The sequence below is a fragment of the Xiphophorus hellerii genome, chromosome 18 (assembly GCF_003331165.1).
Source record: "Xiphophorus hellerii strain 12219 chromosome 18, Xiphophorus_hellerii-4.1, whole genome shotgun sequence".
Lineage (NCBI taxonomy): Eukaryota > Metazoa > Chordata > Actinopteri > Cyprinodontiformes > Poeciliidae > Xiphophorus > Xiphophorus hellerii.
In genome coordinates, this window is record NC_045689.1 from 26,118,736 (window position 1) to 26,134,708 (window position 15,973).

A 15,973-nucleotide genomic window follows, 5' to 3' on the forward strand; every position below is an offset into this window, starting at 1 on the left:
TATATATATATATATATATATATATATATATATTCCTTTCTCTTTCTACTTATGTATTTGATTGTTTGACTATCAATCGACTATGTTATTATTTGGGGGGAAAACGCTGTCAGAATGTAAGGCAATGTATATTTCGACAACAACAAAAAAGTCATTTTGTTTTGTTCTCCAATGAACAACTTTTAAGAGTAGTTTCATTTTCAATATCATTTCAGATCAGTAAACCGTAAAATATTCCCGGATTTTACTTTATTGTTCTTTTGGACGGCTCCATAAACTCTGCGAAACTATGACACACACGGCGTTTTATACTCCGCGTTTCCTTTGAATCGACTATTAAGGCTTCGCGCTTCGTTGAAATCGCATTACAGAACGCATCTCGCGTTCTCGGAAATCCACTTCGATAAGCAGGCGGGGCAGAAACTGGACATACCTAAGTTAAGTCGCGAACTGGAGTGCTGTTGTTCGCCACTCACGCACGCCCTCCTTTTCCATTCCTCCTCCTGTCACTCTGCTCCTCCCGTTCCTCCTCCTTTCGGGGATCAGAAAGTCCTCTGCGCTCAGTGGCGCACGGACGCGTTTGGAGCGGCGCGCTCGGGAGTCTCCGCTCGATCAGATAAAACTTCTGCAACTTAAACAACGAGACCCGCTTTGAAAGTGCACCGTCTGGACGCTTTTGGATTTTGCCTTCTTGGTGGGTTCACTCAATAAAGGTGTTTGTTTCCCAGAGCGCTGGCACAATGAGCGCGTTCTGCCCCAGATCGACAGATTAGAGGTGAGTTGGACTTTAACCTGCCGGAGAACTTTGTTGGATTTTGCCCCCTCCCCCCGTGGAAAGTAACTATCTGCTTTTTTGCCTGTATGTTTTTGAGAAGGTGTGCCCATGATTAAAACAACTGGAACCTCATTTAGTTAAAAATTCACGGAGATTCAAGAAGCCTCTAAACTCTTGCCTCGTACCACAGTTTTTCCTTGTGGCATTACAGTAATTGCTTGATGCTAACATTGTCTTGCCAGTTTGGAACTTGTAATTGGGGCATTTCACCACAGTGTGAGCAAGTACAAAAGAACTGTCAACTGTTCTCACATACTTTCCTTGAGTTTCAAGCAGCTTGCTGACTGATGTGTCTTTACTGTGGTTGCTGCTGGTATCTCCAGAACCTTGTTAATAAGTAATCCATGTGAATTTGGACACTTTCTGTGCTCTTTGACACTGACTGGCGTTCCTCTCTTTTGTTTATCTCAAGGGTGGAAATCTTGAGTCCGAGGGTGTTTTTTTTTTTTTTTTTTGCACTGAGATCTCAGCGTTTCACCACAGATAGAGAGAAGAACAGCCATGGATTTGGGAAATGATGTGGATTTATCTAACAACAACATCACACCTTTGTGGAGGCGGCGCACAGACCTCAGTGAAGGTCCCCAAGACTTGAACAAACTCAAGCCACGACCTGCGAGCTACCACGTAAACGGGGTCACGACTGCAGACTTCCCTGCGGGGGACGATGGACGCTCCTTCACTTTGAGCCAGCCGGCCCAGCCTTTAAATGCAAACACTGTGGTGTTAAAGCATGTTTTGCACAGACCCTCGGAAAAAAAGCGCATCGTTCGGAGCATTAGCATTGGGCGCCTCTACAATGGACGCTTCTCATTGTCCAAGTTTAGGGCTGAGGATAAAAGCACTACACTGGACAACAGGGTGTGTAATGGAGGTAGCAACAGAAGAAATAACCAGAATGGAAGTGTTTGCTCTGAAAATCATCACCAGGACATGCAGAGGCCGACCACAAACCCTCTTGATCTTGACTTGGAGAAAGACCATATCTCCTCTGGGACAAATACACCCTCACCTGAAACTCCTACCGACAATTGTTCTTCACACGTCCATTCTCCACACTCGCCAAATAACTACCACTACGAACTGTCTTCACAGTCATCGGCATCCAGCTCCTCATCTCCAGGGTACGGTACCCTCACCCCCTCTCACAGCTCTTCTTCAAGCATCCCCTCCCTTTCATCTTTAACCTCCTCAGACCCTCCGACGCCCCGCTCCCCGTCGCCAGCTGACAGAGGGAATTCATTGCAGTCTCAGACAACCTCCCCAGCATCCTCCTACGACACCCTGTACGCCGCCTCCTCTTCCTCCAGCTTCTCCACATCACCGTCGCTTTCCCCAACTGCATCCCCCTCTCCCACCATTGTCCTTAGCACTAACAGCCCCGCTGCCTTGAAGATGGGCACCCAGCAGCTTATTCCCAAAGGACTGGCATGCGGTATCCGACAAACCAAGGCGCCTCCTACTGGGACCCAACGGCTGGGATTGGACCATTCCAAACGAGCAATGAAAGTTCTTAGCATGGTGGAAGCAGGAGGTTACTTTTCTACCGGAGGGGGCCACACCGAAGAGGCAGAGGGAGAGAACGAAAGCCCAGGGGCATTACGGAGAGGTTTGAGGAGTACGTCTTACAGGAGGGCAGTTGTGAGTGAAGTAGACAAGGACGTTACCTCGGTTGAGTTAAAGATGCCTGTCATGGAAGGGCTTGAAAACCCTGGTTCACCCACCAGCTCAACAAACCTTGCCACCTTAAGTCCAACAAGTGCCGAAGCACCAAAAGCTGCCAGCCCCAGGATTTCAAAGTCTTCTAGCCCTCGGATGGATAAAACTAAAAGCAACAAGAAAAGCAAGGTGGGCCAATCTATTCATGAACTGATAATGAATATATTTGGGGTACCCTAAAGAGGAAAAATGCAATATGTAAGTTAACTCTTAAGAGAGGGGCACGCAAACAACACTTTGCTAACGGTGAATTGTTGTTTTAGTGGCAGTAGGTAGAGGGTTTCTTTGAACAGAAAGATAGATTTTGAAAACTTTTTCACAGCAGAACGGAAAAATATTACCAAGTTGCATAGACGTGCTAAAGAAGACTTTAGTACAAAAGTGGGTTGTTTTTTTTTATTAAAAGATACTTTAGCAAGTATTGTTTTCAGGATATGCACATTTATGCAACAAGGTTGTTACAATTATTACTTGTTTTTTCCCCCTGTGATATATTTGTGTTCTTCTTCAATTTGACTGGATATCGGACACAATAAGAGGAAAACTGTGTAAAAAGTACATTTTCATGTATGCAGCAAAAAAAACCTGGCATTTTAACAGGTGGATGAACATTTAGGAGCCACTCTAGTTAGGTGCGTGCAGATCAAACGTGTCGCAAAACTCCTTTTACTTCACTCTGTAGTCAACAAGTAGTAGCCCCTGTAAACTTTGGTAATCTGTTGAATACTTTTTGTTTCTTTGTTGTAGCTGGTTGAGATTTATTGACTGGGTTAATCGCGGCCTCTCTAACGGCTTAACGTACTGTTGTACACAAAGATTGCTTTGACACAAACTTACATGATCAGGAGGGGGATAAAGTCTGAATCACAAAACCACAACACAGGCTGACCATTGTGGTTCAAGCTTGGATTAGGACAAAGCCCTGTAGGAAAACAATTAACTTGTTTGTTGCCAGTCATGATGTAATAAGACACTGTGTCCACACTGTAGATACATGTAGATACATGCTTCCTTGGTACGCCACAGTTTAAGTTGATTGTGGTTTTTCTTTTCCTCTTTCAGATTCCAAACAGGAAGAAGTTGACGTCTCAACGGACATTTGACAGTGAAGGTAACACCTGTCTTTTTGGGTCATTTTGTTTTTCATGCATCCCACCGTTTTAATGTCAATTCACCTTGAAATCAAACATTGTTTTTTGTCGCAAAAATAAACACATTTCAGAAGAGGAGCTCTACCAGAACTACCAGGAGAAGGCCCTGCATAATGACTCCGATGAGGATGCTGATTCAAGGGGACCCAAGCCCGATCAGGGCATCGTCGTGCAGTACAGGCCCATACGTACCTCTTGGAGCCAACTGAGCGTGGTTAGACAAAACACACACATACACACGCGCCATCCCACAGTAGTTGTGTGTAGCTTATACCCTGTCTCTACACCCTGAGTACTCACGATCCGGCTGCTGCGGTTGCAAAGTGTTGGAATCCTAGTGCGCCAAAGAATGCAGTCGCAACCAGTTGAGCCTTATTTCATACCCATCCTCCCACTTGCCTCTGTTTTTCTCGGGGACCCGCTGTTTATCAGTGAGTGCGCTCACTCTAGGACACAGAGGCAGACGGTCCGTCAGAGTCAGAGGAAGTCTTGGAAGCACTGCTGCTGGGCGCCTTGCCAGTGAGCTGACAAACCCTTGATACTCACGCTGCAAACATGCTCAAAATGTTCCCCATAGAGATATGTGGGATGATCCTCCGTTGTGTAATATATTTACGGATTGGAATCTTCTGAGAGGGATATCGGAAGCTGAACTGAGTTGGCTAATTTATTGTTTTTTTTTTTTTTCTTATTAAATCATTCCAAACCCATTTCATCATCTGTTTTTTTTTTTTTTTCGTTTGTTGCGCAAGCTTGGGATGAAAGCTGGGTGTTGGAGTTAATTAGTATCAGTTTCAAATATTGCTGTGCAGACTCTAATGAATGAGGAGTTACTGGCAAGTTAGAAACCAAAACGGTTGCTGGTATTTAAAGAGCCACCACTCTTCAGTTTTCCCCATATTTTAAAGCTGCATTTTTCAAGAATACATTTTTTCAAGAGTTTGTTACTCCTGGGTTTATTAAGTATTCACACCCAAGGAATAATACAGTATTATCGCACCTCTAGCAGCAAACTGAGCCGTATGACTTTTGGTTGGGGTATGTGTTCAAAAACACATACCCCAACCAATTCTGCATTCTGTCAACCAATCATCTACAGCTTAGTCTGGTTGAATGGGCAGTGTATCTGCAGTGTTTTTAGACCCTTCCAGAGATGTTCAATTGTCTTTAGTCTTTAAGTGACTATCCTTTGGCTAGGTCACTTAAATGAACACCCTTTTTAAAAAAAAATAATCTTGGCTGTCCTTCAAGCTGTCCTTCTCTCCAGAGCACTCTGGAGCAGGTTTTCTTCACTTGATCGAAATTTTTAAGACCATTTTCTGCCACAAAAAAAACCCCTTCCCACAACATGACGTTGCCACTACCATGCTTCACAGTAGGGATGGCTTCAACCAGGTACCTATTCTTTCTTGATGATTGGTTTCTTAGAATTCAGAACAAAAACCATGTTCTTTGTTCTTGTTCTGTCTGACCTGACAGGAGCATTTTGGCTAAATTTAAGCAGGTTTCCATGAGGCTTTTAGTGAGTAGTGGCTTCCATCTGGCCACTCTTGAAAATTGGATTGTGATGCGCATCAACAAGGGTTAAACTTAAAACTTAAAATCGATTCTTACACCCCCACAAGGGAGTACTGGAGCTTTGCCTGAGTGACCACTGAGTTTGGTCGGGTTGCCAGATCTGTGGAGGTTCCTGGTGGTTGCAAACGTCTTCCATTTCTGAACAGCGGAGACTGTATCGCTTTTTCGGGATACCCAATGCCTTGTTTCTCTCTCAGAGGTGACCTTGACACAGTCTTGTCTCTGAGGTGTGCAGGGAGTTTCTGTCTGCTCTGATAGATACACTATCAGAGCACACTCCAATCCAGATAATGCCCAGACAAGTAAAATGACTACATATGAACTCCAGCTAACTTGTGAAATCATATGCATCCATCCATCCATTTTCTGTACACCCTTGTCCCTTAAAGGGGTTGGGAGGAGTGCTGGTGCCTACCTGGGGAGAATTTAGAGAGACCAATTAACCTAACAGTCATGTTTTTGGACTGTAGGAGCAAGCCGGAGAGTACCCACACATGCACAGAACCCACGCATGCAAAGGGAGAACATGCAAACTCCATGCAGAAAGACCCCGGGCCGGCGATCTTCTTGCTGCAAGTCAACAGCGCTACCAACTGCGCCACTGTGCAGCCCGAAATCATATGCATCTGTGCTTTTAGTTGTGTATTGTAACGAATTTGGGAGAAAAAAAAGAGGGCCGGCATCCTGCATGTTTTAGTTCTCTCCATGGTGGTAATAGCAACCTTTTCAGCAAGTCAATGTTCTTCTTAGGCCTTCTAATGAGCCATCATTGGATCCAGGTGTGTTAATGGAAAGCTTAGTTCGGTTTGATTCCAAGAACCAGACGTACAGGTTGTCTTGAAGTGAGTCACAGCTTATCGGGACATCTCACTCAGCCCTGCCTTTCTCTTACGCGTCTTTTCTCTTTTCTTTTTAAAAATTTAAATGGGACATCAAATCCCAGAAATTATGATGTTCCATCATAATTTGTTAAAAGCTTCAGAAGGCGCGGCTTACCTGGAGTTTAAGACCTGCGGTGTAACCTTGAGCAAATAAAACAGGTTCATCTTATATGATGACACCTAATTGATTGTGTTCCAGTCACACCCTGTACTGTACAAATGACGGTAAATTCACCTGGCGCTGCCTGGAAGGTTGTCGCCTTTGCCCAAAGAATATTAAAAAGGGGAAGTGGAGAGTGATCAAAACACAGAGCATAAATAATAAATCATAAAACTGATATCTGTGCGTGGTGTAGGGAACTTGAAAGACCGCTGAAGATGTTTGACCATCTACGGGATTGTTTGTTCTTGTCGTTTGGCTCAAAGACTGCAGGGCAGATACTGCCACAGAGCTGACGCCGCTTCTGGAGGAGGCGGTTTCGCTTCCGTTCACTTCAGATCCAAACAGGCTGAGACGTTGGCGGAAGTAAGAGAATACCTTGTCAGGAATGAGGCCTGGAAGAAAGTAAAATGCTTATTTAGGTGTAATGTTACCTATAAGGAATGAGGTGAAAGAAGAGAAGGAACCATGCTTGCTTTGGTTGACCCTATAGCAACCTAGGCGTTTGCCTAGAGCTGGTAGCTAGGATATAGTGAAGTTGTGTTGAAACCTCCTGCACCTGTTGCTGCATTTAGCCTGTCAGCTGGAGGGTGTTTTTGTACTTACAGAAAAGTCTAGTTGGGTTGTTTGTGCATACTTTCTTTTGTGAAAAACAGTCACTCATGGTGTGGAAACTACCCATCACCCTGACCCTAACCCACTCTGTGACCTATAACTCCTTTAAAACTAGGGCTGGCAAGCAAAGAGCTGGTGGGCAATGTGTCTTAATGAAAGCAGTCCCATTATGGTGTATGTTTTTTTTCTTCTTTTTAAATCATTGTGCTAGTGAAACCATGGTGTTTTTTAATGAGGTTTTCAATGCCATTTAGAGTCTCATTCTGGCTGATGCATATTTTTCACTTAAGGCTGAAAAGTTCAGTACTGTTCCACTCTTAGTCCATTTCCAGATACTAGTTTGCTTGTATTTTACTGAAAAGTGAAATTAAAAAAATACCATTAATTAAAAAACAGGATTGAGAATTAAATGAACCCCTAAAAACGGGCACCAGTCCACCCACTAACCCAGCGAGGACAGACAGGTATGGATGGATGAAAATGTTTATTTATTTGTTGGATTTGTTGCCATGGTATTTATTTGGGTCAATCCATTTCCTTCTTTATTGCTGTTTTTTTTTATTTGCTTTTTTTTTTTTTACAATTGTTACATTTGTTGTATTGTAACTACAGTTAGTACATTTGAAATGAGTGAGTGAATGAATGAATTTGTGCCAAATACTCCCATTTTAACAAACGGCTCCCTCGTGAATGCACTTTGCAAACGCCAGCCGACGCTTAACCATTCAATCAGAAGAGTCCTAATTGAAGAAGAAACACCTTCTAATTGAAGAATTGTACTTTTCGTTTAGGTAAAGAAAAATGGCCTGGCTGACCAGCTGAGTCAGGAGGAACGCAAAAGACAAGAGGTAGGACTTGTGTTTTATTCTCCTTACCACAAAATGATCTCACGTGTTCTTAAAAACTGGGATAAGATGTCCGTTCGTACGCGTGATTTGTGTCACAACGACAAAAAAAACCCCCATTAAAGTAGAACAATTAGAGAGACGCTCTTTTACCGCAATGAATTATGAGTATGGGAGTCAGTTTTAAAACAGACACAACTGGTTCAAAGGTCTTCTTGGGTGAATATCGTTTGCTTTGACATTCCAGACGTGACTAAAGTCTGCAGGTATGCGAGTCGTGTCGACGACAGAGCCCAGGGGAACCTGTGTGAACCTGAACCCCGTGTGCTCGCTGAAACTCTCGCTTTTCATCCCATCAGGTTTCATCTGTGTTGCTTTTCTCTCTCTCTCTCTCTTTTTTCTAAGGCCATCTTCGAATTGATCTCATCGGAGCACTCCTACCTCCACAGCTTGGAGATTCTCATCCGTATGTTCAAGAACTCACCAGGGCTCAGTGAGGCGATGACCAAGATCGAACACCACCACCTCTTCTCCAACATCTTGGACGTCTGCGAGGCTAGCAAAAAGTACGTCTGGCGTTGTTCGGGGAACCGTTCGTTTACTCCTTCGAGAAGATGTTGTTTTTGCTTAAATGAGCATTATTTCCACAGGTGGGCAGAGTATCCAAAAATTGTACTCAAGTAAGAGTAGCAGTACTTCGAAATGCTTCTGCTCAAGTGAAACGTAAAAGTAGCCGTCCAAGAAATTACTCAAGAGTAAAAAAGTATTTGGTAAATAATCTACTCAAACTCGATCCTTTAATATTTAAAAATTACATAATCAGACGGACCAAAATATAAAGTTACGTGTAAATTTTGGCATTTTAAGGATGAAAATGACAATAATTTAAATGAGTAACAAAAAATAACAAAATCAGGCAAAATATTTTTTTTTCCCTTCAAATCAGTTTCTTTCAAAAAAAAAAAAAACAACTTATGAAACTTTAACAAAAACTGCAGCTGTGTGTGTTTTGTCTGGCGAGTTTTTGGTTTAAACATGTTTGTTTTTCATCCAGTGGATGAAAAACTCTTTCTCTTACTTTTACTCAAGTAAGAGCAGTGATAAAATTACTCAAGTAGAAGTCAAAAGCACAGCGTAGTAAAAATACTTTTTCAAAAAAGTTACTCGAGTAAATGTAATTGAGTAAATAAAAAGTAAATAGTCACTAGCCAATTCTGATTATTTCATGCTACAAACACTCTGCTTTAATGCCATCGATTGCTATTTTCTCATTCGACTCAGGCCTTCAGTGACTGACAGAGGATTGAGAACTCAAGAGAGCCGGCTTCCATTTTTATGACACAAAGTATTCACTACAATTAGCTGCGAGGAAATATTTGGGTTAAGCTGTCTGCTATGGTTTATTAGCTCATGAGTTCAGACCGGTTTTGAAAAATTCCTGGCTGAGGTCACGATGAGCTTCCATTTATCTCATAAATGAGTGGAAACACTCATCCATCAGAGGCTACGAAAGCTGAGACCGTGGAAATCTTTGCTCCCTCAGCAGTTGCTTTGCTGAGTTATTTGTTGTTTCTATAAAAGGATTCTCAGAGAGTTGCTTGTAGATGTGATCTCTCTCTCTCTCTCTCTCTGGTGGATTACAAAAGGGAAAAATACAGGTACTTTAAAGAAAGAAAGAACAAATGAAGATTGGTAATAGCAAAACCCTTAACTTTCCCATTGGAAAACATTTGCAACTTGTACACAACAGTAAAAACCTCATGACACTAATCTATAAAGCTGTGTAGCTTATGGAGTCCCATTGAGTCTGAGTGCTAATCTCAACATTTTTGGGGCCAAAAAAAACAACCTTTGTCTTTTCTTTGTTAGATTAAGTGCATTCTGAACTAGGCCTGTCGCAATAAACAATAAATCAATTAATCGCATGATAAACTAAAGCAAACGCAATTATTTTCATTTGTTTGATTCATCGTTTTTCTCTTTTCTCTTTCTTTTTACCAAAACTCGTCTTCAGTCTTTGGTTTCAATTAGCCCTTTTTTGAAAAACAATTCTGTCTACAGAGACTTCAAAATTAATTTTATTTGTTGTTTCTGTTGTTCTGCTTATTTATGTTGGATATTTAAAATGTCTTCCAGTTCCAGTGTTTAAATGTTCATCAAAAATTTAAAGTTTATTGATCCTTGAGAATATGTTCTTGCATTATTCTTCCACTGTTACTACGATATTAGTTGAAAATTGTCTCAAAACAACAATATTATCGTTTATCGCAATAAGTTCTGGGACAATTTATCGTCTGGCAAAATTTGTTATCGTGCCAACCATCAACACATTTTTTTGGAGCCACTCATTCAGCGAGTGTTGTCGTGTAGAGCGCAGACATGTCAAATTATGTCACTGACATAAAAGTGTGAGCTATGACGATAATGTTGATATGAAATAAAAGAGGCTCTGACAACGGAGTCTTGTGGAATCCCATGTTGGATTTTTCTTTACTCAGTCTTTTAAAAAGCAATTGACACACTTCAAGTATATGGATTAGTATGTTACAGTCATTTTTACAAGTTTAGTGTTAAGTGAATATTGTCAGAATGTCATAAAGCTGAACTCTAATATACACAGCCAGCATTTCAACCTTTGGTTACTGGCCTGTCTAAGTACTGGGTGACTTTAAGTGACCATTGAGTTGCCACATAAAATGAAAAAATGGAAACTTCAGGGGGGGAAAAAAAGCACACGGTTATGTAAACTCTCGTATTTTGCTCTTTAACACATCAGCTTTTCTCTTAGGGTCTACAAATTTACCCATGACACGCTGTCAAAATATCCATCTGCTAAAAGGCCATTTTGAGACTGATGGTGCAGACAGACCATTGAGTCTTTCTTGCTACATCTTGTCAAGCAGATTTGCAACCCGCTCATCTTTAAAAAAAAAAAAATAATAATTTCCGTGCATGAAATCATACGAGTTAAAACTGCCTTGATGAAATGTATTGCTGCATTTTTGAATGACTCAGTATCACTCCATCTACTGTGTAGACACGCTGCGACCCATCTCACTTCTGTTCGTCATACATATTCGTGGCCCGCACACGATAACTTGCGTTTGCTCCCTGCATCACTGGTTAAGCAACATCTTTTACTTCGAATTTGAATTTCTGTTTTTCAAAACAAGAGAGCAATATCTGTCTGCAGCCAGGATGCTGTGTACTGTAGTCTGTATCATGGGGAGTGTGTGAGGGCGTGTGTTTGTGTGTGTGCCTTTTTTCCCCCCAGCTTCCTTTACACACAGGCTGGTTCCTGTTTGTGTATTTTTCCTTTGGTATGGCTTACTTAATAAAAGTTTTACATGAAATCTGACCGTTTAACTGGGACAGGAACATTTAATGAGATTCAGGATGTGGTTTAATTTGTGCTCTTTGTCAGTAGTGGTTCTGCAAATGTCTTTGTTCGCGTGCTAATTTAACTCCAGCAATTTATTGTAGCAGTTTGGACTTATTGGTCTCACTTTTTGGAACTTCGATCCTCTTAAAGTCCTTAATTTAGGACATGGGGGGCAGAGGGTTAGGACTCATGGCCACCAAGACATCATGGAAAGAACAAAATTAGACATTAGCAAACGGCCACATAGTCACAAGAAGTACTGTTTCCCATATAAAGCAAAAAAAAAAAAAAAACCTGCAGTGGGTCTGTTGAGTGAAGGAACTAGTCTTTGCTCGTCTGCTTTTCCAGTTGAGCTCGGATATGGTCTAGCAGGTCAAGGGCAGCATCCTGTGTCTGTGTCCCTGCTTCCTGTTTGGCACCTAAGCTAGGGCGAGCAAAAACACTGACTCTCTTGAAGTCGGACAAATGGCGTGTCATTAACCCGGCCATCTGTTGGTGCTTTGGAAGAGGAAACGCATCTATGTCATGGTTACTGCTTGGCTTTTATCTATTTTTAGTGTCGGGGAGTTCCGCTTCGTGATCTTACTGCAAGCTTTTATAGGCAAGACGTTGGCAGGTCGTCTCGTTATCTTGACTTTGCGTCCATTAGTCCGTCGCGTGTTTTCCTCCTTTGGGTTCATGACTCGATGTCATTCTGTCGTGGCAGCTCATGACCTACTAACCTTTAGTTGCTTTTCTTTTGTTTTGTTTTTTACAACCGTGTCTCAGGTTCTTTAAGGAGCTGGAGGACAGACACCAACAGAGCATAGTCATCGATGACATCAGCGACATTGTTTGCAAGCACGCCGAGTCAACCTTCGACCCTTACATCAAGTACTGCTCCAATGAGGTGTACCAGCAGAGAACACTGCAGAGGCTGGTGTGAGTGACCGAACGAACGAACTCAAAACAGATGTCTTCCTCAGAGACCTTCTCTCTTTCTCCCCTGCTCCTCTGACTCGGCCTTCTTACTTTCAGCGGTGCCAAGAATTCTGCTTTCAAAGAGGTACTGACCAGGTTGGAGGGCCACCCAGACTGCAGGAGCCTCCCAATGATCTCCTTCCTCATCCTGCCCATGCAGAGGATCACTCGCCTGCCTCTGCTCTTGGACGTGAGTGAACCGAAGGCGCACAGTAGCCCAGGCCTGAGGAATTACAAGACTTTCTGGAGCGTTACGCAACGCTTTGTTTATTTGACTGCGCGCGGGGCGCGTTCTAACCGCAGAGGCGTTTCCGTGACCTCGCGTCATACTTTGATAATCCCCAGTGATTCATTTTCACTTCTTCGTTTGTTTGTTTCTTATTGGAACTGAGTATTTGAGTTCCCTGTGTCTGCCTTTTATCTTTTTTTCTCATCATAATTTGATTTTCCTCCTTTTTCTTTTTTTTTTTTTAGTGGCTCCCGAAGGGGTTTTGGTTTATGCTTCTACTATGAGATAATTTTGGCTCCTGAGAAAGTTTTATTTCTGTTTATTTTCTCCCACAGTGCTAGAATTCGGTCCCTGCTGATGCAGTGTATTGAACACCCAGTGCTGTGAAAGACTTCTCTACAGATTTCTTCTGTTTCCTATTGTGTGACACTTTAATATTTCAGATCAGCAAACTTTTTTTTTTTTCAAAGCAAAGATAACTGTAATAAATACACAATGGAGTTAGCAAAGGATTCCATTTACTAGGGAAATAATCCTTCCAACTCGACCTGGCCTTGTGTGAAAACTCAGGAATCAAGTCAAATTGGTCACTTTATGACTTTCCCAAGGAGGAAGTTTGGCAAACTCTTCTTTACAGAATTAATTCAGAGCCATTAATGGGTGTTTGTGTACGAACTGACTGTTTGAGGAGAAGCCACAGCTTCTCCATATGGTTTAAGTCTGGACTTTGACTTGGCCACCCCGCTCTTTTAGCTTTTCCAAGTTGGACTTGCTGATGTCGCTGATGTTTTGACAATTTTCCTTCAGATAGTCCACCATCCCCTTTCAGAATCTTCTTGCAGAGTGAAGCCAAACTGTCTGATTGCGGCAGACAGTTTGTCTGATGGCTTGGGGTTTTGAACCAACCCCCAAACCATCACTCTGCCACCACCATGTTTGACTTCTGCCACATACCACCATTTAGGATTTCCTTCCTCTGAAATGTTGTGTTCGTTTCACACCAGATGTAACAGAGTGTAGTTTCTCTTGGGACCTCTTGGATGGGTTTGTCGATGGTCTTACAGGTCTTGGGAGTCATTTTTGTTGGCCAACCTGCTCCGAAGTTCACGACTGGTTGATGTTCCCTTCATTTGTGGATAGTTCTCACTAAGATTCCCCAAGCTTCAGCGTGCTCACACACCAGAACTGTCTGACCCGCTTTCAACAAACAAGAGTTTGCATGCTCGGTTAGTCTGCCTTATTTGAGAAGGTGTGAAACCACAGGCTATGTAACCCTCCCTAGACTTCAATTATGTCAGTGCCTTTCCCTATTTGTTCCGAAATTCTTTAGTGCAAAAATTCTTTAGAGTTTTTGCACTTTTGTAAACTTTTAGCCTACTTCATCATGTCAGATAGGTTCTAGTTGAGTGATTTCTTGATTTTGCAGGTCTTCTAATAACCAATTCTGATTTTGTCCAATGCAATTGTGATCAGCTTTCCAAAAAAATGTTTTTAATCACAGTTAAGTCGTCATTCAATATATGAGTGGATGATTACTTACTGCTTCAAATAGGTTCAGGCTGGTTAGTGTCACTTTTCCCCCTTGATAAAGAAAATCTTAACTTGAAAACCCTGATTTGCATTTACTTACTTCTTTATTTACTGAGGTTATGTTTGATATCAAAATGTATTTGACAATCTGAAACATTTAGTTGGAACACAAAAAAGCACAAAACAGAAAACTCTTTCAGGAGTCTTCTTTTATTGCTCTGCATGAGCGTAGTGGAGAGAGTGGGCAATCGTCCACAACTGTTTCGTTTTTAATGTGAAACTTGTGTGTGTGTGTGTGTGGGGGGGTGTGTGTTTTGCAGACCATCTGTCAGAAGACGTCAAAAGACTCGGCACGCTATGAAACATGCAAGAAAGCCTTGCAAGCCGTGAGCAAGGTTGGTGGGGTTTTTTTGTTGTTGTTGTTTTTTAAACCGTTTAATTTCTGGATAACATTGCAAAATAGAGAAATTAAATATATTTACGCCTTCTGGTGGTCTGTTTATCTTTTCATTTTTGTTTCTGATAGTCCTACATCTTATTCCCACTGGAATTTAGCTATCTGTTTTACCACAATCAAGCAAAGACATATGTATAATTTTTTTTTGTACCTCTTTGCTTATTAGATGGAATCTATAATAAAATATTGTTGTCTCCACTGACGGTAAATTAAACTGAACCTTAATTGTCATTATCAATGCAATAATCTGTTTTCTTGTTTTTTTATTTTTATTTTTTTTACTTCTTTTTTCAATGTTGTGCTGTTCAAAAAACAAATCCTCGGGATTTGGGAGAGTCTGGTTTGTCAGGGCCTGATGATTATGGAAATGTCAAGAATTAATAATGTTAATGGATCGCCGCGAGACTGTAATGGAAAAATAGATTGGTTCCTGCGGCTCCTGGTCTGGCAATAGACTTACAAGATTCTGAAATAATTGTAAAGAAATATGTCAAAGAGCCGTATCAGATTCTCGTGTTAAGATGAGCTTGAGTAAAAAGATCCTAATTCACAAACTGAGAAGCTTTTATTTAAAACAGTTATGGAAGCAACTTATATGACTGCAAGAATAAGTTATTATTGGCGTAATATGTACTTTGCTGCAATTTCGATATAAACTTAAGTAAAAACATAAAACACACACATTCGTTATAGTGATGGTTTTTAAGTAAAAAACAAACAAACAATGAATTATGCATTTTGATTCTATATCTGAAATATTTTCATAGTCAAGTGACTTATTTTTTTCTCTTTTTCTTACCTGTGTGATCAGGTGGTACGGAAGTGCAACGAAGGCGCCCGCACAATGGAGAGAACAGAGATGATGTACACAATCAGCACTCAGCTGGAGTTCAAGATTAAGGTAACAATTTTCCACTAGAGTAACCGAGTAAATTAAATAAAACCCACCCGCAGGCGGTAATGTTTTGTCTTCACACTGATGTGTTTTGTGTATTATTAACTGAGATGACGCTGAATCAGATTCAAATCTCATTCTGGGATATTTTTACGTCTTACTTTGTATCTAGTTTAATTATTTTTATTACAGGAAACGAGGCAAACGAATTGTAAAACTTCAATTTGTCTGTTGTTAACTTTCAAAATACAGTTGCATTTTGCTGATGTCAAGATGAAGGTCATTCGCTGTTTCTTTTTTCTTTTTTTTTTGTTTGTTTTTTTAGCTCCCACACATTTATTTAAATTCAGCCTCATAAAAGACACCAGAAGTCCTTATCATTGTTCACATTGGAGCAATTCTCAAACTCTTTTTACCAAATTGAAACGTTAATCGACACCTTTTTCTGGACTTTTTAGTTCCTCCCATTTGTCAACCACACTTCATATCGTTTTGACAGAAGGTATAGTGATTTTTAAAAAAATCATTTTATTATGACAATTTGCCCTGAGCATTAATTTCTGCCCAGAAATGAAATAAGGAGAACAAGTCTACTTTCATGCGTTATCTTTTTCGGTGGTCAGCCAGATTTTTATCACCAGCGCTGCTCCTGACTCACCAGACAAATCAATGTGAACAAATCAGAGCAGGTCTACACATTACGCCATGTGCAACATGTCTGTCGCCATCAGTCTAT

At 41.2% G+C, this 15,973-nt stretch overlaps 1 protein-coding gene across 2 annotated transcripts in view; it reads left to right on the plus strand.

Moving 5' to 3' along the window:
- The first annotated feature begins 499 nt into the window (after positions 1-499).
- LOC116708187 (rho guanine nucleotide exchange factor 26) overlaps positions 500-15,973 on the plus strand; it is a 33,589-nt gene continuing 18,115 nt past the window's right edge. Inside the window, exons 1-10 of one of the 2 annotated variants that reach the window (XM_032546018.1) lie at positions 500-775; positions 1,248-2,683; positions 3,617-3,665; positions 3,777-3,919; positions 7,731-7,787; positions 8,190-8,350; positions 11,935-12,087; positions 12,184-12,316; positions 14,206-14,280; positions 15,154-15,243. In XM_032546018.1, coding sequence (XP_032401909.1) covers positions 1,337-2,683; positions 3,617-3,665; positions 3,777-3,919; positions 7,731-7,787; positions 8,190-8,350; positions 11,935-12,087; positions 12,184-12,316; positions 14,206-14,280; positions 15,154-15,243 — 2,208 coding nt within the window. In that variant the 5' untranslated portion in view covers positions 500-775; positions 1,248-1,336. Of the gene's footprint in view, positions 776-1,247; positions 2,684-3,616; positions 3,666-3,776; positions 3,920-7,730; positions 7,788-8,189; positions 8,351-11,934; positions 12,088-12,183; positions 12,317-14,205; positions 14,281-15,153; positions 15,244-15,973 lie in introns of those variants that run through there. The other variant, XM_032546017.1, reaches the window with a different exon arrangement.